The sequence below is a fragment of the Saccopteryx leptura genome, chromosome 3 (genome assembly GCF_036850995.1).
Source record: "Saccopteryx leptura isolate mSacLep1 chromosome 3, mSacLep1_pri_phased_curated, whole genome shotgun sequence".
Lineage (NCBI taxonomy): Eukaryota > Metazoa > Chordata > Mammalia > Chiroptera > Emballonuridae > Saccopteryx > Saccopteryx leptura.
Window position 1 is genome coordinate 116,949,235 of NC_089505.1, and position 24,056 is coordinate 116,973,290.

Genomic DNA, 24,056 nt, shown 5'->3' on the forward strand with positions numbered 1-24,056 from the left:
ATACAAATCAGGAATTGGGGTCAGGTGGCCAGATTGACCATACTCCTGGCCAGTGAACGATGCTTAGGGCGGGTCGATCGCTGGGCTTATCCCGCCCGTCCCGCCATTCTCGCTAGTTCGATCGGTAGCGGGAGCGGAGAGCGGACCCCAGAGAGCCCTGAGCAGCCCCACCGCCGCCGCCGGCCTAGTTACCATCACACCCCGGGAGGAGCCGCAGCTGCCGCAGCCGGCCCCAGTCACCATCACCGCAACCATGAGCAGCGAGGCCGAGACCCAGCAGCCGCCCGCCGCCCCCCCCGCCGCCCCCACCCTCAGCGCTGCCGACACCAAGCCCGGCACCACGGGCAGCGGCGCAGGGAGCGGCGGCCCGGGCGGCCTCACATCGGCGGCGCCTGCCGGCGGGGACAAGAAGGTCATCGGTGAGGACCGGACAGGGACAGGGGTGGGGCCGTAGGAAAGCTCGGCGGCGGAACCGTTACCCGAAGCGGGTCGAGCCGCCGGGCGCGCGGCCGGCGGGGACGGACTCGGCGGCGCGCGGCTGCCCCTCCCCCAGGCCTGCGCCCTCGCAGACGCCAGCCCAACCGGTCCGCGTGCCCCGGAGGCGCGCGCGCGCGCCGTCTCTCGCGCCCCTAGACCCCGCGTGGCCGCGCGCCCCTCCCCCCCGGACGGCCGCGCGCCAACCGCGTGTGCGGCTGGGGCCCGCGTGCCGTTGTTCCCGTCCCCCACCCGCTCTCTTCCGCGTGTACCCTGAGGGCGCGGCGCACCGCCTACGCAGGCCAGAGTGGGCCGGGCAGCTTCCCCTTCACGTGCTCCGCGCCCCGCAGTCGCCGCCCGCTGTCTCCGCGCACACCCAGAGTGGGCCCGCGTCCCGGGCCGTGGCGGCCTCGAGATCACCCACGTGGACCGTGGAGGCGCAGTGAGGCTCGGAAGAGAGAAAGGCTGTCAGAGCCGCGGGTCGCCGCAGAGAAATGCACGAGGGGCCGGATGCTGAAGCGTGGCGGTTTTAAAAAAAAAGGATGTATGGTAATTGTGGGTGTTTCTTTTTCCTTCTCCAGCAACGAAGGTTTTGGGAACAGTAAAATGGTTCAATGTAAGGAACGGATATGGTTTCATCAACAGGTGAGCTGACCGCCCTATCTCTTGCACGCTCTGCTGCAAGCTGCAGGGTTTGCGGACTTGGGATTGTTTAAACATGCAGAGGCTGCTGCCTGTAGTGTGATGTTAGTGAGATTTTTGTTTTCCTTGATGACTGAAGGGATCAGTCCATCTGGAGAAGGTCTTTGATTTGCAACTAAGTATTAATCTAAAGCTAAGTTAAAAGGCTTGTTGTGGTGCAAAGCAACTTTAAAGGCAAGCGGAATGAGTGCCATCTCCAAACAGAACAAAATGATGAAACTAAGATTTCGTGTAATTCTGTTAGATTCGAGCCCGCCACGTTTTTGTGTTTGTCATCATTTTATACGTTATTGAAATTGATCTTAGAAAATGTGATTCATTGATAAGTGAGTGGGTTATTACAATTTGTTAACCTAAGGTGATTTAACGATCAATGGAAGTATGTATATGAGATCTGGTCGTCTTGACTAAGGTTATATTGCCTTTGTTTAACGTTTCAGCATACCCTGTCTTGAATGAAAAAATGAATTGCATATTAGGACTGCTTTGACAACAAGAGCAATTACTCATTTGCTCACAGAGTAAATTACATCTAGAATAAAGTGGCCTTTGCCATTTCCAGTCTTTATTTCTCCTACTCCCTTGTCCCAAAATCATACCTGTTATTTCAGTTTTATTAAATTAATTGAAAGCTTTGGTTGTGGCTTATTATTAGTGGCCTTAGTTCATTAGAGGAGTTTTCTTTGTATTTGAAGGCAAAGGTACAAACTACATCTTTAGAGATAATGCTTATAATTATTTGTAGCAGCAGTGGTGGTATGGTACAGGTTATTCACTCTTTCATGGTCTCCCTTGTGAGCTGGGCATCATTTTCAAGATGGCTGCCAAAGCTAGTAGTGGTTACATGGGTGTAGTGCACCCTGTGTGCTAATAGTAGTTTTGGCCTTACAGGTATGGCACAGTCGTCTTAGCCTTTTGTCACATTCTTACTTTAGAAGGCAGTAAATAACTAGAGGTTTAAAAGAACACAAGTAAGAAGTAATACGACATGTTTGTGAATTGGGCACAGCACTGTAAGAAATCAAAAGGGCAAGATCAACCTTCAAGACTGACATAATTGGCTGATAAAACACCATTCATTACTCAACCATAACGTTTGAGGGGGTGTGCAAAAGAAATTGTAAGCACTGATGGTCTGTTTTCCATGTTTGCAGTGTGGGGAAACGTTTTATTTTTTCCAAAACCTATAGGAATTTTTCCTCTGTTTTTACACTGTCTGCCTTCCTGACAGGCCAAGGCTACATTTTTCATGTGTTTTTTGATAATGGGTTGGTTACTAGTGAGGAAGGAACAGAATGCTTTGGTGCTTGTAATTAACAACTTTTTAGTTGATTGATATGTGTATTTAGCATTCCAGTTAGTATTTCCCTCTGAAGGGCCTAACCCTTAACAGTGGCTTTTGAATTTCTGTGCTTACTTTGGAAGGGTACAAAATTGCAAGCTCTTCCTTTCTAGCTTGGATTCATTGTGTCTGAGGTACATTTTTACTAAGAATTCCAGGTGATTATGGCTTGTGGGTTACACCTTAAAAGACATTGTTTTTAACCTTGACCCAATGTAATCATAAGATATCACTGGTGTGTACAGTAGAAAGGACTAATTTGCAGCCTTTTCAGTTCCTAGATTGCAGTTTATGTGTTCTTTAAAAATTGTAGCATGTGTCTTCAGTATTGCTGACTTTTGTTAAGGGGACATAGGTTATGATATTTTTGAAGTGAACAGTTGATATCCAAGATGTAAGAGTTCTTTTTACATTTGCATTTTTTTACATTTCAAAATTTTTATTTTATGAGATGCTATTGCTTGAATATTTTTGTTCTGACTTGTATTCAACTCATTTGATTATCCTCCAGGGCATATTATAGGTGAATTGGTTTTTGATCTGTTGTTGAAACTGTCCAGACCTCAACTACACTGCTCACAAAAATGAAGGGATCAGGGAACTGCAGATACTCCAGTATATTCAGCCTTTTGTATAGTGCATTTTCACCCATGAAATAAAAGTTGGGTTTGCACCTCATTTGCATAATTGAACAACTTTATGACTTGTTGGCTTTTCTGGTGGTCTTGCTTAATAAAAAAAATCAAATGCTTTTTTTTTAGCTTCATATTCATTTTGAAATATCCCCTAATTTTTGTGAGCAGTATATTTTGTCAAATGGTTCAAATGTGTTTTCTCTTTTTAAATTGGTCTTTTCAATGGTTCTGAGGCTTTTGAATAAGACTAAAATCTGACTGCAATTAAGTCCATGAGAGGTTTGCCTTGATTAAGGAAAAATGTATGTCTTAAAGCACTAAAATTCTTGATGCCAGTTGTTGGTTCAGTATGTGGAGACACCTGGGGAGTGGAGGTGTTGTGAAACACACATGCTTTTTCTCTATAAAGGGGAAGATGCAGTCTTCGAGATGATTGCTGTGACTTTAATTTTAACCTTGGGGTTCTATGATTATATGTTTTAGGTTCTTTAGATTTTTATAATTAAAGGGTTTTATGTAAATTTTTGCCTTTAAAGGAATATATTTTTGCTGCAAACATTTGTGTAAATCTAAATTCTTTATTATAATCACTGATACAGCCTTGTTAGACTTGCTCGTTAAAGGTTTTTTTCCTTGTGGTTCTATTGTATAAAAGATGGTTAATAAGAGCATAGAGTTCTGTTTTTATCCCCCCCCCTTTTTTTTTTAGTATAGAGGTCTTAAAACAAAAAGTTTGGCTTTATTTTGTTAGGCAGTGTAGTTTAGGATTTCTACACAAAAGATAATTGGATTGATTATGTGACAGAGGGGCTTGTTTAGCCGCTCCCCAAGATTATTTTTCATTTTATTGTTAAAAACTAGACTCAAAACTGTTGGTGCCATTAGAGAGATGCCATCAGGGTCAGTGGTTTCAGGATTTGAATCTCTGCTTTTTAAAATTAGAAACCTGGTTTTTATCTTCTGCTTTCGGCTGTTGTGGATTGATCCATGCTTGCCAAACTTGTAAAATATTAGCATGAATTGTAACCGTTCATTCATTCATTTTGAGAGAGGAAGAGAGATGAGAAACATCAACTCATTATTTGTCATTTTTAGTTCATTAATTGCTTTTCTTACTTGCCTTGACTGGGGGATTCCATCCAAGACAGTGACCCCTTGCTCAAGCCAGTGACCTCAGGGTTTTCTAAGATGTATAATAAATCAAGCCAGGCTACAGCTTAGCTCTACCCTTCTTTAGAAAAATACTGAGTCATGGCTGTTATGTTTGGTCTCCATTGACCTGGGTTGGGAGGGTGTTTTTCCTTTTTTGAGATTTCTTGTGTATATTCGTGAGGGTGAGTTCTTTTGCACAATGATAACAAATAAAAGTAATGTATGTCAACTACTTATCACTATTTAAATGTCTTAAATGAACTAATTCATGTAATCCTCAAACATTTGAGATACAAGTACCATTCTGAGGCACAGAGGGGTTGAATAAACTTGCACCAGGAGGAGACTAGCTAGTAATGGGTAGAGTTGGGATTTGGACAGGATTTTCTGACTGGGGACAATCACTGTTAATTGACTGCTGTTCTACTGTCTCTGAAAATAGACACTAATCATCCTCAATTTGGTTGTTGTCCATATAGTTACAGATAATTTCTTAGGGTGGCTATTCTTAGCTATTGAAAGACTCTTAAATGATCTCTAGCATGTTGCTGGAGCTCCTGTGTGCTGATTACCAATTTTCAGATTTTAAACGCTTTCAACTTTTTGCTGTTTCATGTAGTTAGAGGTTGCTATAATAGTTTCAGTTTAGCATACAGATTGCCTTTACAAATTAAAGGGCTGGCATGATAGCTAGTGTTGGGGAATAATTAAGGAATTAAAGGAGAAAACATCAGACCTTTATTTTGTTTCTAAATCTTGTTTTATTGGTTTTATATGGCCTGTGAGCTAAGAATAGGTTTGCCTTTTTAAAGGGTTGTTAAAGGAGCATGCAGTAGAGTCTGTGACCCCCATAAAACCTAAAATCAGTGGTGGAATTCAGCTGGTTTGCACCAATTCAACAGAACCAATACCTAATTTTTTGTTAAGTTTGGCGAACCAGTTGTTAAAATGGCACTTGTAATCAGAGTTCTCTCTAAAGTGGGTGCCTGGGCAACCACCCAGTGTGGAAATCACAAATGTACATTCCTTGCTCTTTTTTAATGTTTATCTGCACAACAGTGTATTCTTAGCGCCCATAGTAATGTTCATTCCGTCCATAGGTGAAAATAATTGCAAGTGAGGACTCCAAATCAAGAAGCAGTATGGAAAGATCTTAACAGTTGTATTTTTTTTGTCAGGTATTATTTATAGTTTTTCATTAATGTTTTTAAACTTTTTCTTAAAAATCTAGTTTTGTTTGCTTCTTTTATTCTTATTTAAGTACTAAATGCATGAAATAATAAACTACTTTTCTGTATATCTTTCTTTATACTTAAAACGGTCTTTAGGGCAGAGAACCAGTTGTTAAATTATTTGAATCCCACCATTGCCTTAAATACTATATATAGTTCTTAATTTTAAAAGTTTGTAAACCTGTGGAAAGATGATTGCCAAATACCTTGTGATGTTAAAGTCAGATTGATACTAACTTGATCACACAGTGAGATCTTTAAGCCATAGAAGTCATCGGTAATCTATATAATGTAATTGACTAAATGCTGTGGGACACTAGGGAAGTCTTCAAGACTTGATGTGTTAAGGGAGGGATTTGAGGTTAGGAGAGGCATAAAATGATATTTAAGTAGTTCCCAAGTCATGTCTTCAAGCGCTGCATATTAGTTTCTTCAGAACTGGGGCTCTTAAGACAATGACTTGTATACAGATCACTTTTGGGTTGATTTATATACTGGTTATGTTGACCGCTGATCTTAATGAAGTTGACCAGAAGTCACCCTTTGTTAACCTGGTCATTTAATCTTAAAATGATTTGTAAAGTTTTTTCATCTTAAAATGATGTGTAAATTTTTTCATTTTAAAATCTGGAATAAGGAACTAGTGTATTCACCTTCTATTTTCCTAGTACTGAGGTCAGTCACTGCTGAATTAAGTTTCAGACATTGAAAGCGTCTACAGTGCAGCTCACCTAAGGTGACAGAATGGTAGAAGATAATGTGGGAACTAGGAGTGTGTGTGAGGTGTGTGGAGTGTTTTAATAGAGAACAAATACAGCAAGTGGGATTTTTGCTCTTACAACTCTGCGGAACTTGGAGATTGGTGCCGGGATTTGGATTATGGCACATATAGATGATAGATCCTGGAGTTTGTTTTGTAACCAAAGGGTTATAAATTAATTTATGCAGTTGGGCAAATTAAACTGTTAAAATTGACTTAGTGTGGTAATCTGCAACAAGATAATAGCACGAGAGCATTCCGTTATGGCTAGATAAGTTTGTGTGGTAGGTCTCATTTAAACCAATGCTATGGGTTGGCAAAAAGAAGTTTCCTAAAATTTTTAGACTACCTAAGGACGCTTTTAAATCTAGGTAGATTTAGTAGTATAGATGTGTAGTGCTTGCTGACTATAGGTTTTTACTTCCGTTGTGCTACATTAGGAACTTAAAGAGACTTCTATTTTCTTTAAATCCCAGCAGGATTCTATCATTTTTCTTTGGCATTCTAACTTAAAACTGTATTCCCTCCCGCCCTCCTTTTTTTTTCTTCAACCTCTAGCTCTGTGTGATTCCTTTTTTTCTTGAAGTCAGTGCTATGTCCTTATTTTCTGAATGGCAATATTTCTAGATAGGTTTTTAAAAAACTGTCAACTGTGTTTTTCAGTAGTAAATAAGGCCATTATTAACAAAAGAGGTAGAGTAGAAGAATACAGCAGAGAATACACTTGGTGCAGGAGAAGGGGATGACTGGTCAGTGACACATAGAATGACACTGTTGGAATAGTGTAGACCTATGCCATCCAATACAGTAGCCATAAATGTGAAATCCTCAGATTATAAAGTCTTGGTATGAAGAGAGAAATTAATGTGCTTCAGATTTTATGTTGTCTGTATGCGTTGAAACGATAAAGTTAATTTTGCCTGTTTTTACTTTTTATTATGGCTACCAGAAAAGAAGCTTAGATATTTGTATTATTTCTATTGGACAGCAGTTCTAGAAACTGGACTGCAAGTAAAATCACTTCAAGTGGCAACAGTATGGAAGAGCTTAAAGTTTGATTATAAAATGGCCTTCACTAGACTTTTAAAAAATAATTAGTAAGCGGCCCTGGCCGGTTGGCTCAGCGGTGGAGCGTCTGCCTGGCGTGCGGGGGACCCGGGTTCGATCCCCAGCCAGGGCACATGGGAGAGGTGCCCATTTGCTTCTCCACCACCCCCCCCTCCTTCCTCTCTGTTTCTCTCTTCCCCTCCCGCAGCCAAGGCTCCATTGGAGCGGGGATGGCTCCTTGGCCTCTGCCCCAGGCACTGGAGTGGCTCTGGTCACTGCGGGACAGAGCGTCGCCCCCTGGTGGGCAGAGCGTTGCCCCTGGTGGGCGTGCAGGGTGGATCCCAGTCGGGCGCATGCGGGAGTCTGTCTGACTGTCTCTTCCCGTTTCCAGCTTCAGAAAAATACAAATAAATAAATAAATAAATTAGTAAACATTAATATTATAAAGTCACCACTTTATTAATAAGGCAGCTTGGCCAAGATCATGTAATTAAGGAATGGAATAGCCAGCATTCTAACCTTGCGTTCCTGTGATCCAGTAAGGAGCTCTCAACCTTGGCGCTTTATGTACCTCCTGCCCCTTTCTTGTGTCTATTTGATTACTATGGCTTACCATGCTATAATATGTAGAAAATCATATTTGGTGATCCAACTGGCTGCATTGATTTGCATAGTTGGTGGCCTTTCTAGATTGAAATCCTTAAGGGTGGACCATATCTGTCTTATTTTTATTTCTGGTGCTTAGCACAGTGCCTAGCTACTAGCACAAATAAGTACTTTATTAAAGGAATGAATGAGACTGGTACTTACTATCTATACTTTTATAGGCCCAGTGGCTTGTGGCAGATTAGAGGAAGAACCAACAGAGTGAAATAATATGAAAGAATGGAATTTAGAAAAGTAAAAAGGGGTGATAGCCTGACCTGTGGTGGCGCAGTGGATAAAGCGTTGACCTGGAAATGCTGAGGTCGCGGTTCAAAACCCTGGGCTTGCCTGGTCAAGGCACATATGGGAGTTGATGCTTCCTGCTCCTCCCCCTGTTCTCTATCTCTCCCCTCTCTCTCTGATAAAAATGAATAAATAAAAAATCTAAAAAAGTAAATAAATTTAAAAAAAGTGATAATTACATTTTAACTTGAAAAGTTGACTAATACTAAGTAAATAGTAGAAGCTCAGATATAGAATGCTGCCCTGGCTAGATAGCTCGGTTAGTTGGAGTGTCATCTTGATACACAAAGGTTGTGGGTTTGATCCTTATAGGGCACATACAGGAACAGATCGATGTTTCTGTCTTTCATTCTCTCCCTTCTCTCTCTCTAAAATCAATGAGTAAAAATAAAATAAATTTTTTGGGTGCCTGCCATGTTCCTGTTAGGTGCTGGAGACTAAATGAAAGGGCGCAATCTCTTGTCTTCAATGACGTGTTTGCCACCAATGGGGAGCTCATACCTAGTCTGCTGTCTAACCTTCCACCCTCAGCAAAAGACGGTAAAGGCAGAAATGTGCCTGTTGGTGCTCAGGATATACCACAAGATAAGGTGCAGTGTTGGGGATGCCTGCATCCCTTCTTCATTACGTTAATAGCCAAAAGTTAAAATAGGCCTTTTTTTTTTTTTAAGATTTTATTTATTCATTTTATAGAGGGGGGGAGAGAGAGAGAAAGGCAGGGGGAGGAGCGGAAAGCATCAACTCCCATATGTGCCTTGACCAGGCAAGCCCAGGGTTTCGGACCAGCAACCTCAGGGTTCCAGGTTGACACACTATCCACTGTGCCACCACAGGTCAGGCACAAAAATAGGCTTTTTGATGAGCCGTTTTGGTCATATTCTTGTAGTTGGTGCTTTTTCCTCTACACTAAGATCCTTATTGGCCATTGCATGCATTTTTTCCAGTATGTATTTCTATAGATCCAGGAATCAGCAGTCACAGCTATTTTGCATGGCTTGTGAGCTTGTGAGCTAAAGGTTTTTACCTTTTTAAAGGATTGGGGAGGTAGGTGTGATGTGTGGAGCAAGAGGCCTGCTCTGCTTACATGAAATAACTGTGTACTGCAAGTGAGGAGGATGTATCAAGAAATACTTGTTAGTTGTCATGGTTCTCTCCAGAAATTGGAGAAATTATACACAATGATCTACCTCTAAAGCAAAAGTATCAAGATTAACAAAATAATCATTTTTGAGTTCTCAACATAGTAAAGATTAGAGTTTGTGGAGTCAGGTTCTACGACTGAGCCACATACTTCATTTTCCTCTGTAGAATGGGGGGTTAATAATAGTACCTGCCTCAGGATTATGGGGATTGAATGATACAGTGAAAGCACTTGGCACAGTGTCTGGAACTTAAACCCTCAGTAACGTAAGCTGTTATGTGTCTGGTTTAGTTTCTCCCGTTTTGTACGTAAAGAAAGATCCAGTGAGGAGGCAGCTTTCCAAGGTTACACAGCTATTAATACTAGAATGAGGACTTATAAATCAGGTTTCTTGTTAGCAGTACCTTGAATTTCTGGTAGTCATTTAACAAGTTGCAGCTAGATTGACTTAATGCATCTAAACCATAGTATTCTATCTCGGTTAAAAACTGAGTTTGTTGCTGTCAAATTTCTTCTTAAAATCCAGACACACTTGGGTCATGATGCAGTAGTTCCCCCCTCTTCCCACCCTTATCTTTAGGGAATTTATTCCAAGATCCTCAGTGAGAGCCTGAAATCTTTGGATAGTACTGAGTTGGTAACTGAGTCAGCTACTAAGTGACTAACAGGTAGCATGTACCATGTGGGTATGCTGGACAGAAGGGGATGATTCGTGTTCTAGGTGGAATGGAGCAGGGTGACATAAGATTTCATCACTACTAAGAACAGCACATAATTTAAAACTTACAAATTGTTTATTTCTGAAATTTTCCACTTAATATTTTCAGACCACAGAGGGAAACTGGGTGGGGGAAGCTCAACTATATTTCATAGTAAGCTAGTTTAATATCAACAGAATCAATGAGTACTGTGTCATCTGACTTCACATCATTTGTTAACCTGTATTGGTTTACACACACACACACACACACACACACACTTATCCTATTTGTGGAGGATTGGTTTCAAGACACCCTGTGGGTACCAAAATCCTAAGGGTGCTCAGGATTGCCTAGTGACCTTGTAGCTATCACAACATCTTAGTGCAAGGTTGCAAAAAATCATCAAGTTTGTGGTTAAGATGGCAAACAACACTTGAACCTGGGTGTGGATGAGGATGACATTGAGGAGCTCCTAGGAATGTGGTGTGGTTCCTGAGTAACTGACTAATGAGCTCTTGGAGCTGGAACAGGAACCAACGCACAGCTGAAGAAAAGGCAAGAGAAAAGAAAAGTAGGAGAAAAAAGAACACTCCCCCACACACATGCACAAACACACACACAGTGAAGGGTTTACCAGAACATTTTGCAGACCTCAGCAAACATGTTAAAAAGTTTGAAAACATGGACCCTCCAATACCAAAAGGTTTTCATTAACCCTTTGAGAAGTGAGTTTTTTTCATGCTCGCTGATCCCCAGGAGTGAGTTTTTGTTTTTCAAAAAATGAAATTAGTTTTAGTTACAGTTTTATTAACTTAAAATCATGTTTGATAACCAATTTGTGGAAACAAGAAGAACATACATCGCCATTTTTAAATGTTGCCTTACATATGTACAGTCATACTCTGGGTGGTCAGGAGGCACGAGGACGTACATGAACATTAGTACTACTCAAAGGGTTAATAGAAATGTTTATGGTGCATTATCTGCTGACAGCAAATCTACCATGAATAAAGAAACCACAGACATATTTCTGAAAAGAGTGACTCCTTAAGAAGAGCCTTGGGCAGGTCCTTCAGAGGAGATGACAGCTCCATGCTGTGATTTCCCCTGAAGAACCTTCTAATGGGAAAAGATGTAGAGAGAGGTGGAAGACATAATGTTGATCCTGACCCTGTGTGGGCCTAAGCTCATGTGTGTTTGTTTATGTCTTGATTTATATTCTTGTACAACTGTACAATGTTTTTATTTTAAGTGTTACAAAAAAAGCCAACTTAAGTTAAAATTTTAATTTAAAAATTTATACAGTGAAGTGTAAGGTACAGTAAATTAAGGTTAATTATTGAAAGAATAATATTTTAAAATAAATCTAGTGTAGCCTAAATGTACAATGTTTATAAAGTCTAAGTAGTGCACAGTAATGTCCTAGGCCTTCACGTTCACTCACCATTTACTTAGCAACTCAGAGAAACTTCCAGTCCTACAAACTCCATTGATGGTAAGTGCCCTACACAGATGAACCATTTTTTTATACTGTATTTTTATTGTGCTTACACTTGCATATATTAGCATCTTGTACAGTGTAAGTGCACTCTATTATTGCTCAACAAAATCACCTAATGACACTTCTTAGAATGTATCCCTGTTAAGCAACTCATGACTGGACAAAGTAAATGCTATACAAATAATTGTTATACTGTATTTAGAGAACAATGATGAGAAAAATGTACGTGTTTGCTTGGTATAGATGGTGATCACTGTAGGCCTACCTGCATAGTACACATCAGTAACGATATAACACTGTTCTCCTTTTCTTTCACCCCTTTTTCTTTTTGAGGGAGTGCTCGATACAGTGAACTTGATTCATTGATGGTATATAGCCATGTAGGACTCCCTAAGTCCTCCCTTCTTCACAGTGGTCTGGGATGGAAACTAGAGATTCTCAGTATGCTCCATGATTGATATTGGGACAAGGATTCCCCACTAGCTGAGGGCCTCTCTTCCTTTTGCCTGGGGCTGGTGGTGCAGGTGGCTCTTAGTCCTTGGAGGCCGTGTGGACCATAAGGTTTACCACCCTGCTGTTGTAGCCTAGTTCATTGTCATACCTGGGAGTCAGGTTGACATAGTGGTGGCTGAGGGCATTGTCAGCCCCACCATCAAAGGTGGAAGAGTGGGTGTTGCTGTTAGTAAGAGGAGGCAAACTGGTCCTTGGTATAGCCCAGGATGCTCTTGAGGGGGCCCTCTGGTGCCTGATTCATCACTCTCTTGATGTCATCATACTTGGCAGCTTTCTTTAGGCGGCAGGTCAGATCCACAACTGACACATTGGGGATGTGGTTACTGGAGACCATGCCATTGAGTTTCCCATTCAGCTCGGGTGATCTGAGCAGCCCCTCACCCATCACACCACAGCTTCCCAGAGGGCTATCCACAGTCTTTCGAGTGGCAGTGATGGCATAGACTGTGGTCATGAGTCCTTCTATGATGCCAAAGTTGTCATGGATGACCTTGGCCAGGGGGGCCAAACAGTTGGTGGTAAAGGAGTCATCGCTGACACTCTTGAGGGAGTTGTCATGCTTGTCATAGTTCACGCCCATCACAAACATGGGTGGGTTCAGCCTTTGAAGGGGCAGAGATAATAACCCTCTTGGCTCCACCCTTCAAGTGAATCCCAGCCTTCCCAAAGGTAGTGAAGACACTGGTGGGCTCCACAACATAATCAGCACCAGCATCACCCCATTTGATGGTGGGATCTCATTCCTGGAAGACGGAGATAGACTTTCCACTGAAGATGAGCTTCCTGTCCTAAGCCTTGTCTGTGCCTTTAAACTTGTCATGGGTAGAATCGTACTGGAACATGTAGACCATGTAGTTGAGGTCAATGAAGGGATCGTTGATGGTGACAGTAATTCACTTTGCCAGAGTTAAAAGCATCACTGGTGATAAGGTGCCCAATACAGCTAACTCTATTCACTCCAACCTTCACCATCATGTCTCGGGGTTGCAGCTCTCTGTCAAACAGAAGAGAGCTGCCTTGTACTATTATTAGGAAGATTATCCTGACTAGATAAATAATTTTCGTGAATTTATTTTACCACACATAACAGTGTAACACTGTACAAGCTGGTGCTTGATTTCTGAACTCCACATGTAGGATACGTTGAATACTACGTAAGTTTGTCCAAATGCATGATTTGTAAATGTTCTGCACGGTGCAAAAACTTGTCAGAACAAGCTAACAGTTCCAAAGATATCTAAAACAACCTCAATAGTATTTTCGTTGATACGGGTTGATAAGTGGTAATCACCCTGAACATCAGCAAATTCAGCTAAGATCTTTGGATCTATAATCTTGATACAACATCGGGTAATTAACTTTTGGTTGAAAAATACTGGTGTAATGTATCAATATATAAATACCTATTTGCAGCTTTGTTAGAAGACTGAATAGTTGATGCTACCACAAATATGGGTTGATAAAAGGAGCACTATATTGGCTACCCACATACACTGGCAGCATTATCATCAGTAATAAAAATCCCTGTCCACAGAACTTGTCTATTTTATTAAATTTAATGCATATTAAAACAGTATATATGCTAGATTCAAAACTCAATAAATTTACTTAACATGAAAGTCAACAAGTAGGATACTACATAATTCTTTGCCTAGTCATCCAGCAAGCTCGATTCCCCGCACCCCATAAATGCAAATAGTGACCCCAGTCTTTGGAATAACTTTAAATGCCTTGTGGTCAGAACTGTCCCTGTTGAAAATCAGCCTTCTAGGCTTGGTGAATTTTTTTTGTTTTTCTCTACTAGTTTTCTAAATTCCTCAATCAATTTTTTGTTTGTCCCCTTAGATCCTTAGGACTTAAAGATCCATCATGTTAGACATGAAAACTAATTAGTGATAACTGGGAGTTTATTAGATGGACATTATAACCAGCCATTAACTCCCTAGGTTTTTCTAATGAACTAGTTTAGTTTATAAGGTCAGTTTTCGATCACATGCCTTCAGTAGCTTTTGCAGTTGTGTATGTTTTGTTTTGAAGCTTTAAATTTGTCCTGTTTCCATAAATTAAATAACTTCATGTTAATGATATATGTATTGCAAGATATATAGATTCTTAGGTGTATTCTTTGCTCCATGGATCAGCAAGAAGCCAACAGTCAATAAGCCAGTTGGTCTAGTTCATTGTGATGTTTGTCCTTTCATTATTAAACACTAGAACTACTATTGAACCTTTTCTCACTCTGGTTTACCTTTTCTCCTCCAGTTGTTGTTCTTACTTATGTTATTAACACTTTCACCATAATACCCAAGCTATAAAAACTCAAATAATTCTTCACTTCTGCCTTGGCCAGGGTTGCTCAGTGGATAAAGCATCGTCCTGGTGCACCGAGGTCATGGGTTCAGTTGCGCCCCCCCCCCCTTCCATCAGGGCACATGCAAAAAGCAACCAATGAGTGCACAACTAAATGAAACAATTAAGTGGAACGAGGTGATAATCCCCCCCACACACTGCCTGCCCCTCTACCCCCCTCTCTCTCTAAGGGAAATTTTTAAAAATTCTCCACTTTTCCTTCACTTCTAACATCCATTTATCCACAAAATTTCCAATTTTATTCTGTCCATTCCTTTACCTAACAACCTTTACTGGCTTATTTACTTATATGATGATTATCCTCCCACACAGCCATATTGCTTAGGCTCCAGCCATTTTGAATCCAACTTCCATTGAATTTACTTAGTCTTGAAACAAATACAGTGGAAGCTATATTTATCAATAGTTTGCTTAGACTAATGATTCATGCAAAATGGTGTCTTAACATGAAGTGGAATGGAATTGCGTGCTAGTAAAAAATTTTGTCTTCACCTGCTTAGTCCTCCAGTATAATGCTTGCCATGTAAGTGATGTGGATGGATATTGGTGGTGTCCATGTTTGTGCTTCATTGTGGTGGTGTTTTTAATAGATACTTTATTTTTAAGAGCAGTTTTAGGTTCATGACAATGTTGAGCAGAAAACTCCATGGCCATGCCATTATCACCTATAGTCCATAGTTTACATTAGGATTTTCTCCTGGTATTGTACATCCTGTGGGGTTTTTAAGTGGTTGTTTTTATGACCTCAAGGAGATTTGGGAATATGAAATGGTGAAGAGGACATTATTGAGGATGAAGTGAGAAAGGAAGCTAGTAATTAATGGAAGGAAATATATTTGTGGTCTCCTACTTAAGTTAATAACCATGCTCTAGAGGTAAGAGTGGGGTTTGCTGTAACATTGGTAATATTCAGTAGACTAAGGAGTAACAATATATATATTGCTAGTCACTTCTACCCTCTTAATGGCTTAGTAGGTCACATTTTGATTTTTTAGGCTTTGTTTTATTTAGCCTTCTACAGGTGGTGAAGTTAGCATAGGCAGCTGTTTAGTCTTTAAAGCAGAAATAGTGGCTTCTAGTTTTGTTTTTACTTAAATTTCCTAATGGCTGAATGGCAGCCTGTAAGTCTCTTAATATCTAATAGAGAAAATGGGGGGGGTGCATAAAAGGACCCCGTGTAGTCTTAATCTTTGGGGACATGAAATATATTCCATTTTCTAACTTGTTGAACTTGATTTTGTCTTGCAGGAATGACACCAAGGAAGATGTATTTGTACACCAGGTGGGTCCTTGTATGGATGTGGATATTTAAACTTCTGGCTCAAAGCTTTTGAGAAGGAGAGGGGTGTCTTTTCAACTATTATTTCTTGTGAGAAGAATGTTAAATCCAACAACCACGCAATTGATTTTAATTCCTATACAAAGAGTGATACATACTTAAATGTATTGTATACATTGAAACATGCTATTGGCAGTTAACTTAAGAGTAGTATTTCAGATTGTTTTTTTGTTAATAGCTACAGCTTTTTTTAAAAAATGTTTAATCTGTCAAGTCATTGCACTAAATTTTTATTATTTTTAAATTTTTTTTTGTATTTTTCTGAAGCTGGAAACGGGGAGAGACAGTCAGACAGACTCCCGCATGCGCCCGACCGTGATCCACCCGGCATGCCCACCAGGGGCGAAGCTCTGCCCCTCCGCGGCATGGCTCTGCCACGACCAGAGCCACTCTAGCGCCTGGGGCAGAGGCCAAGGAGCCATCCCCAGTGCCTGAGCCATCTTTGCTCCAATGGAGCCTTGGCTGCGGGAGGGGAAGAGAGAGACAGAGAGGAAGGAGGGGGGGTGGAGAAGCAAATGGGCTCTTCTCCTATGTGCCCTAGCTGGGAATCGAACCCAGGTCCCCCGCACACCAGGCTGACGCTCTACCGCTGAGCCAACCGGCCAGGGCTGCACTAAATTTTTAAACTTAATTTCAGATGAGCAGAAAACCTCCATTAAGTTGATCTTGAACTTTAAGACATTTTCAAGTCCTATTAAGTTTACCTCTGTGGTGAGGACAGATCACTGTATAATGATGGAGGAAATAGGACAAAGCTGTAAGACAGTGAATTGAAATGAATGCTAGAAAACTAGCAAAGTATATAGGTTTTTCTGTTCTAAAAGCACCTTGAGTGGGTAAGGTATGTTTTTACTTTCGGGAATTTTGACTTGCTTGGAAATTTTAGAAATCCTCACAAGTTTTAAGGTTAAATGAAGAAACGGTATGGCAAAGATTGACTTTCATGTTTTGAGAGGGAAAAACTTAAATAGGTAGGGTGTACATGCTGAACTTTCCCAAGCACCATTTAAGGAAAGTATTTTGGAAAACCCTGAGCATTCACTGTCAGGTCACTACTATAATATCTCATTATTCCATACATTGTATTATAGGCTCCATTGAATTTGAATATCCTCACAGGTATGCAGAGGGCAGGGTATGTATACATGTACTTATGTGTTCTGGTACCAACCGCCCTGCCACCCCTAGTAAGAATGTTGAAATAGTGTCAGCTTTTATTGAAAATCGCTTGAAGAACTTTTTTAACCACTTTTTTTTTTTTTTTTAACTGTAATCCAGACCTCAAAGACTAAAGTCTATTTGCACACTCAGATCTTGTTACAAGCTGGTGTGAGTTTGGGTGGCAGCTTCTTAAGAAGGGCTCTCTTGGGTTGGTGCTTTATAGGTCTCTTGAAGTGTCCTGCACAGTATTCACTGGCAATCAAAGGGAAGCCAGATCAATTTCCGGTACATCCAAAGCCATATCAGATAACCATAGGGTCAGTTATAAGTATGGAAACATTTAAATTCTAAACATAAATATAAGATTGCTCAGATAAAATGTTACTTTAAAACAAGTGTTTGTTTTATAAAATTTGAATACCAGTTTTTTACCTGTTCCTTACTTCCCTTCTGCATGTTCAAAGGAATATGCAGACTTAGGAACAAGAGACTGCAAGACTTATAGTTTTGCTGCCTGTTAGCAATGCTAAAGGGTTTGGGGAGATTGAAGAGGGCATCAAAGGTGCCAACTGAAATAAGAGTTTGAAGGTTTTAGTTATCCATACTCTGCTATCCCCTATGACTGCAGGTAATTTAGAGTTGGCTATATATGAAAGGTATGAACACTTTGTGACAGTTTAGATGACAGATGAGATCAATTATTTGGCTAAGTGTGTGTCACCCACTTGTCACTGACTTGCAAGATGTCACCAATATGCTCTCTTTATTTTGGAGGTGGTTTCAACATTTACTTGTTTTTTGGGACTTTGGCTGCTCAGGACTTAGTGATGTATAAAGGAGACTGCATTCTGGGCAACTTAGCTTAATTGATGTCAGATTGTTGGTTGTCCTGCCTCCTTTGGAGTGGAAGTGCATGAGTGATCCTCTAATGGATACTGCTGTGATGTAGTAGAATGAACATGGGATCTGGAGTCTTAAGACCTGGATTTAGAAAAGTCCACACTCTGCCACTTACTAATCTGTGGCCTTGGCAAGTCACCAAACTTTTTTAACCTGTTTTATCTGTAAAAGTGGAGTAATAATACCTCACATCATCTGTCATAACAGGAGTGAATAGATAATGTGTGGAAGAACTAGGTAGAAGTGCTACAACCACAAATGTGAGGTATTGTTCTTCCCCTTTTTGCCATAGCAATCTGGAGAAAAAAGTAAATGTGTGATTTATTGTATTGTGGGAAGTAATAATCAACTGTCCCATGCAGTCAGATAATATAACAAGTGGCATAGTTAATGACGTGAATTACATCACATTGAATTATTATCATAGGTTGGAAGGGATTTTGGTTGACATTTGTACTTGAGTTTGATACAGTAACAGGAACAAAGTTGATTTGGTCAACTTTGAAGCATGTCAGACTAAACTCGCCTGTCATCTAAACTGGCTCTGTGTGGGCTAGCTTCTACTATTAAGTGCAGTCTTCGGGGGATAGATGGATATCCTCATTTTATTCAATATGTTATAATGCTTTTGCTAAAAGCATTTAAATATATCTATATTGTGTCTTGAGTGTTAAATTACTGGTTTTAGTTTGGAAAATAGTGGTAAAACGCTGGGGCCTTGTAAGACTGGAGTATTTTGGTTGAGGTTGGGGGTAGCATTGGTCCTGGTTTCTGTAAATTTATTGATGGTTTAGTCTTATTTAAAGCTAATTTTAAGTGTATAGCCAAGCTAAAATAATATTGACTTTGGTACATTTAAATGAAAAAGCACATTATTCTCCCCTGTTAATCTATTTTTGGAATGTGATATTACTAGACTGCCATAAAGAAGAATAACCCCAGGAAGTACCTTCGCAGTGTAGGAGATGGAGAGACTGTGGAGTTTGATGTTGTTGAAGGAGAAAAGGTGAGGATGCTTTTTGTGTAAAGGTTTGACTTCAGTGTGGAAATATTTTGGAGATCTCATCCATTAGGATGGTGGCTCTAATGTGTGGATGGATGGGTCAGGTGACCACATGGACACAGGTGCATCAAGCCTAATGTGCTGGCTATAGTTAGAGGGCAATTTCATCAGAACAGTGAGGAACTAATATTTAATCATTTCTATGCACCCCTGGCCATAGACCCTTTTTTATTTACTTTGTAAATTTTGTTTGGTGTACTTAATCCCGTTGTCACTGTCAATATATGATAACTTTTTGTAGGGTGCGGAGGCAGCAAATGTTACAGGCCCTGGTGGAGTTCCAGTGCAAGGCAGTAAATATGCAGCAGACCGTAACCATTACAGACGCTACCCACGTCGCAGGGGTCCTCCACGCAATTACCAGCAGAACTACCAGAATAGTGAGAGTGGGGAAAAAAACGAGGGATCGGAGAGTGCTCCCGAAGGCCAGGCCCAACAGCGCCGGCCCTACCGCAGGCGACGGTTCCCACCTTACTACATGCGGAGACCCTATGGGCGTCGACCACAGTATTCCAACCCTCCTGTGCAGGGAGAAGTGATGGAGGTAAGTTTTGTAAAAGGATCAACAACTGTGGTCACTTTTCATATGACTGCATTTTAAGCATTTTTCTTGGTGTCTTCCCCTATATTGGACCTATACTAATCATGATGGGAATTACTTTTTAATTCCTAATAGACCAAAATGATTAATAATTAACTTATAGCGTATGACAGTTATTTTAACTCCTGTATTCAGATTTGTCTAACTGGGATTTTACTGTTACTAATTCAGTTGGCTTGATTTTCATTGTCTTCTCAGGGTGCCGACAACCAGGGTGCAGGAGAACAAGGCAGACCAGTGAGACAGAATATGTATCGGGGCTACAGACCACGATTTCGCAGGTATGGTTTCTGTATTTGTCTCAGCATGTGTCGGGGCTCGGCAGCATCATGCTTCTGCAATCTTTTTTCTGTTAACACTTCACATTATCTTTCATCAGATAACTAACAGGTGAACCTTAAATCAGTCGTCTCTGAGAATGTGTTCCATGCATCTGTTTGGCTGGTTCTGATTAAAAACAGCTTGCATGGGTGGTGTCTATTTTATACAGGGCTCTTTTTGGCAGATCTTCTAATAAGAGTAGAACTTAAAATTTTCTGTCCTTGAACAGGTGAGAGTATAGTTTAAACTGTATCATAGTATATCTTTTAAGACCTCCCTTGGGAAATAGAAGGGTAAAGGTGAGTGTTACCTTTTCAAGCATATGCAGTATCTGAACTGTGTCATAAATGAAGGATGGGGTTTTACCTGTGGAGGTGGCATAATTTTCCATTAATCATTTCTCAGTTTAGGCATGTGCTCTTAGTCACGCACATCAAAGTTGTAAAATGTAATCATCACATTAAGAGTTCAAATTTTGGGGAAAAGAAACCCAGTTCCAGACTTGAATTAAACAACCAACCTACCTACTTGGGTATTAGAAAGAAAATCTTTTTTAAAAAATATTATTAGAATACAGGAGAAGAACTCCATCAGCCAGACATGTTTAATACATAATTATAGTATACTGTGAAGCAATATCCTCAGTCTCACAATGGTAGAATAAAATAATGGTGTGACAGTTATTTCTTTTAAGGGTAGGTGATGATCACTTACATACTAAGTTAAAACTGTAAGTGCCCACATAAGTATTAAGAAACAAGTTTCTTATTATAAAAGCACCAAAATACAATATAGAAGTTTTCAAAATACGTTGTGATAATACAGGAAAGGCGGTTTCTGGCCATGAGTTTTGTATATTTTACCCAAGGTGGAGCACTCAGTGAAACCATAGGAATTAGGGAATCCAGTTAAGATTTTTCGCCTAGCCTGACCAGGCGGTGGCACAGTGGATGAACCATCAGCCTGGGACACAGGACCCAGGTTCAAAACCCCAAGGTTGCTGGCTTAAACAAGGGGTCACCGGCTCACCTGGATTCCCCCGGTCAAGGCACATACGAGAAGCAATCAATGAACAACTAAGGTGCCGCAATGAAGAATTGATGCATCTTATCCCTTCCTGTCTGTCTCTCACTTAAAAAAAAAATTTTTTTCCGCCTATCTCAGTTTATGTACAATTAGAGTTTTGCAATAGCCAGTATCTAAAATATATTTTTTCATTAACTTTATTGATCTATGTCTTGTCCTCAGTATTTCATTAAAATGAGCTGGAGTTCTAGCTGGTTCACTAAAAAGGGAGATTTTTAATTTTCAAGCCACCAGGAGATTTTGTTAGCCTCGTCCTGCATGTTGGAGAAAGATGGGGAATATTCTTTATGCAGACAAGTTGTTGGGCTTTGTTGATCTTGAGCTGAATTAAAGATCAAGCTGTTTTGGGGTTTGTTTTAGAGCAAGAAAAAGAGACAGGGACAGACAGGGAAGGAGAGATGAGAAGCCTTAATTTTTCATTGCAGCAGCTTAGTCATTCATTGATTGCTTTCTTATATGTGCCTTGACCCGGGGGCTCTAGTCAAGCCAGTGACCATGGGGTCATGTCTATGATCCCACACTCAAGTCGGAAGAGCTGGCAACTTCGGGGTTTTGAACTTGGGTCCTCAGCATTCCAGGCCAACACTATCCACTGCACCACAGCCTGGTCAGGCCAATTCAAGCTGTTTTAAACCTAGATGTGGATAACATTGTTGAAAAGTTACAGATAATATCACAATGTCATTTTTTAAGGGATAAATGTGGATGCCTCAATGACTACTTTTATTTATGTGAAGAGGGCATCTTTTAAACAAGTGTTCATCTTTAAAAGTTAAGTAAGTAGCACTTGTACCTAAACTTGGTTACTATAACGCCCATTTAAAAATGTTATAAAATGACATCAATTGTTTTTGGTATTGTGCCATTTTTAGTCATTTCATGGTTGATTTATGAGACTAAGATATGGTGTTAAACACTAGTGCGTGGGTTCAAGAAAGGTTTCATCATTGCAAGCTTGCACAATGTTCATTCCAGAGGCCCTCCTCGCCAAAGACAGCCTAGAGAGGATGGCAATGAAGAAGATAAGGAAAATCAAGGAGATGAGACCCAAGGTCAGCAGCCACCTCAACGTCGGTACCGCCGCAACTTCAATTACCGACGCAGACGCCCAGAAAACCCTAAACCACAAGATGGCAAAGAGACAAAAGCAGCCGATCCACCAGCTGAAAATTCGTCCGCTCCCGAGGCTGAGCAGGGCGGGGCTGAGTAAATGCCGGCTTACCATCTCTACCATCATCCGGGTACGTCTAAACGGCCGTCTGGCCTCTGAAGAGTCATGAGCAGTGTTCATTAATGCAAGAGAAGAACCCAGTTCACATTATAACTTAAACATTTTAGGGCTTTGTTGAACTTATCTAAATGTACTCTGATTTCACCAGTTGAGAAAAGTCTTGCTAACCTCTTAAGTATATTAATTACATTGTGTTATTCTGCATTTTTCAAAAAGTGGGGTAGCTACTAAATTAACCTAGATGATGATGATGACCAGTGTAGTCTATTTGGGGAAAGTGGCAGCTTTGACATACTATCAATTTCAAAATTAAGGTGTTACTTTTTTACTTGATATTGAGAAGCTTGTAAGTTAATTGTCTCTTTTTGGCTCTGGAATTGGCATTTCTAGCCAGTGATGCTTTGGGGTTTTGTTCTCCTATACTATTGTTTGGCAAAGGTCATCCAGAACCATCTTGTCACCACAGTGTCCATCCACCCCTGTTCTGAATCACTGTCTTAGGATAAACCAGTTTGAGATGTGTTAATGCCTTTCCTGCTTAGCTAAGGTAACCTGGAGCAGTTTGGTATAATGAAGGAACACTGCAACTTGAGCATGACAATCTTTGTTGTTGTTTTTTTCTTTTACAGTTTAGTCATCCAACAAGAAGACATGAATATGAAATTCCAGCAATAAGAAATGAACAAAAGATTGGAGCTGAAGACCTTAAGTGCTTGCTTTTTGCCCGTTGACCAGATAACTAGAACTATCTGCATTATCTATGCAGCATGGGGTTTTTATTATTTTTACCTAAAGATGTCTCTTTTTGGTAATGACAAACGTGTTTTTTAAAAAAAGAAAAAGAAAAAGCCTGGTTTTTCTCAATACACCTTTAAAGGTTTTTAAATTGTTTCATATCTGGTCAAGTTGAGATTTTTAAGAACCTCATTTTTAATTTGTAATAAAAGTTTACAACTTGATTTTTTCAAAAAAGTCAACAAACTGCAAGCACCTGTTAATAAAGGTCTTAAATAATTGTCTTTGTGTAAATTTCTGTCTTGTTTTATTTGGTTTCTCAGTCCTTAGCTGCTTATGGGACGCTTAACTGAAAATAGGTGATACTGTGGGGAAATACCCGAAAATGTGTAATTCATTATTGAGTGACATACTTGTGGGCTGATACTAAAAATAAGAAAATAATTATAATTTTGTCATTTTCCTTTTTGTAAGTTCCTTTTGCTGGGAGGCAGTGGTGAAGGGGAGTGTTCACAGACTGGCTGAGACGGACTGGATTCTGTCTGTGGGAGAGTTATCTCAGCCAGCCTGGTGTGCTCTGTAAGTGCTCAGCTCCTGGGGGTCAGGAAAGACGGTAGCAGTGAAGAAGGTATGCCTGAGAGGTCTGCCAAAGAACATGGAGCTCAGGGAGGTTTGCAGTCTTAACTCCCTTGAAAACTAAACCTGTTCTGGCTATGTTTTCAGTCTTGTTAAATGCTCTTCAACTTCCTTTGTAAAGTAATCGGTGGCTTCTGTCTAGAGATTCATTCTGGATCATTCTTGGCCAGCTTTTGGGAGCCTGTTCCAAAGATGATGGGGATATAGAATAGGCTAGCTTGGCACATCCGAGAGGCCAGCAGTGCCGTGTCAGTTCAGGTCGTGGTGCCCCTTTCCAGAATACGCTCAAGGTGGTGTAGAACTGACTGCAATGTTTTCTTTTTAGTTTTAGGGGACTGGTTACTCGAGTTAGGGATACAATACATAAGTAGACTAGACTATTAGTCAACACTCTTTGAAGCTCGTCTTCAAATAAGAGGCCAACTCTGCCATTTAGGAAAATATTCTGTATTAAGAGTACCATGA

General features: G+C 40.5%; 1 protein-coding gene and 1 pseudogene across 2 annotated transcripts; one reads left to right on the top strand and one right to left on the bottom strand.

Annotated features, from left to right (window-relative positions):
• The first annotated feature begins 105 nt into the window (after positions 1-105).
• Positions 106-23,235, top strand: YBX1 (Y-box binding protein 1). Of its 2 annotated transcripts, XM_066376031.1 has the most exons (8): positions 107-419; positions 1,056-1,119; positions 15,767-15,800; positions 18,835-18,924; positions 19,223-19,525; positions 19,781-19,863; positions 21,965-22,230; positions 22,850-23,235. In XM_066376031.1, exons 1-7 carry the CDS (start codon positions 254-256, stop codon positions 22,197-22,199), a joined length of 975 nt encoding a protein of 324 aa, XP_066232128.1. In that variant the 5' UTR covers positions 107-253; the 3' UTR covers positions 22,200-22,230; positions 22,850-23,235. The 2 variants fall into 2 exon arrangements, with proteins under 2 accessions (XP_066232129.1, XP_066232128.1); XM_066376032.1 differs by lacking the exon at positions 18,835-18,924 and having other exon boundaries at positions 106-419.
• On the bottom strand, positions 12,112-13,492 carry LOC136397630 (glyceraldehyde-3-phosphate dehydrogenase-like; annotated as a pseudogene).
• Positions 23,236-24,056: the final 821 nt, after the last annotated feature.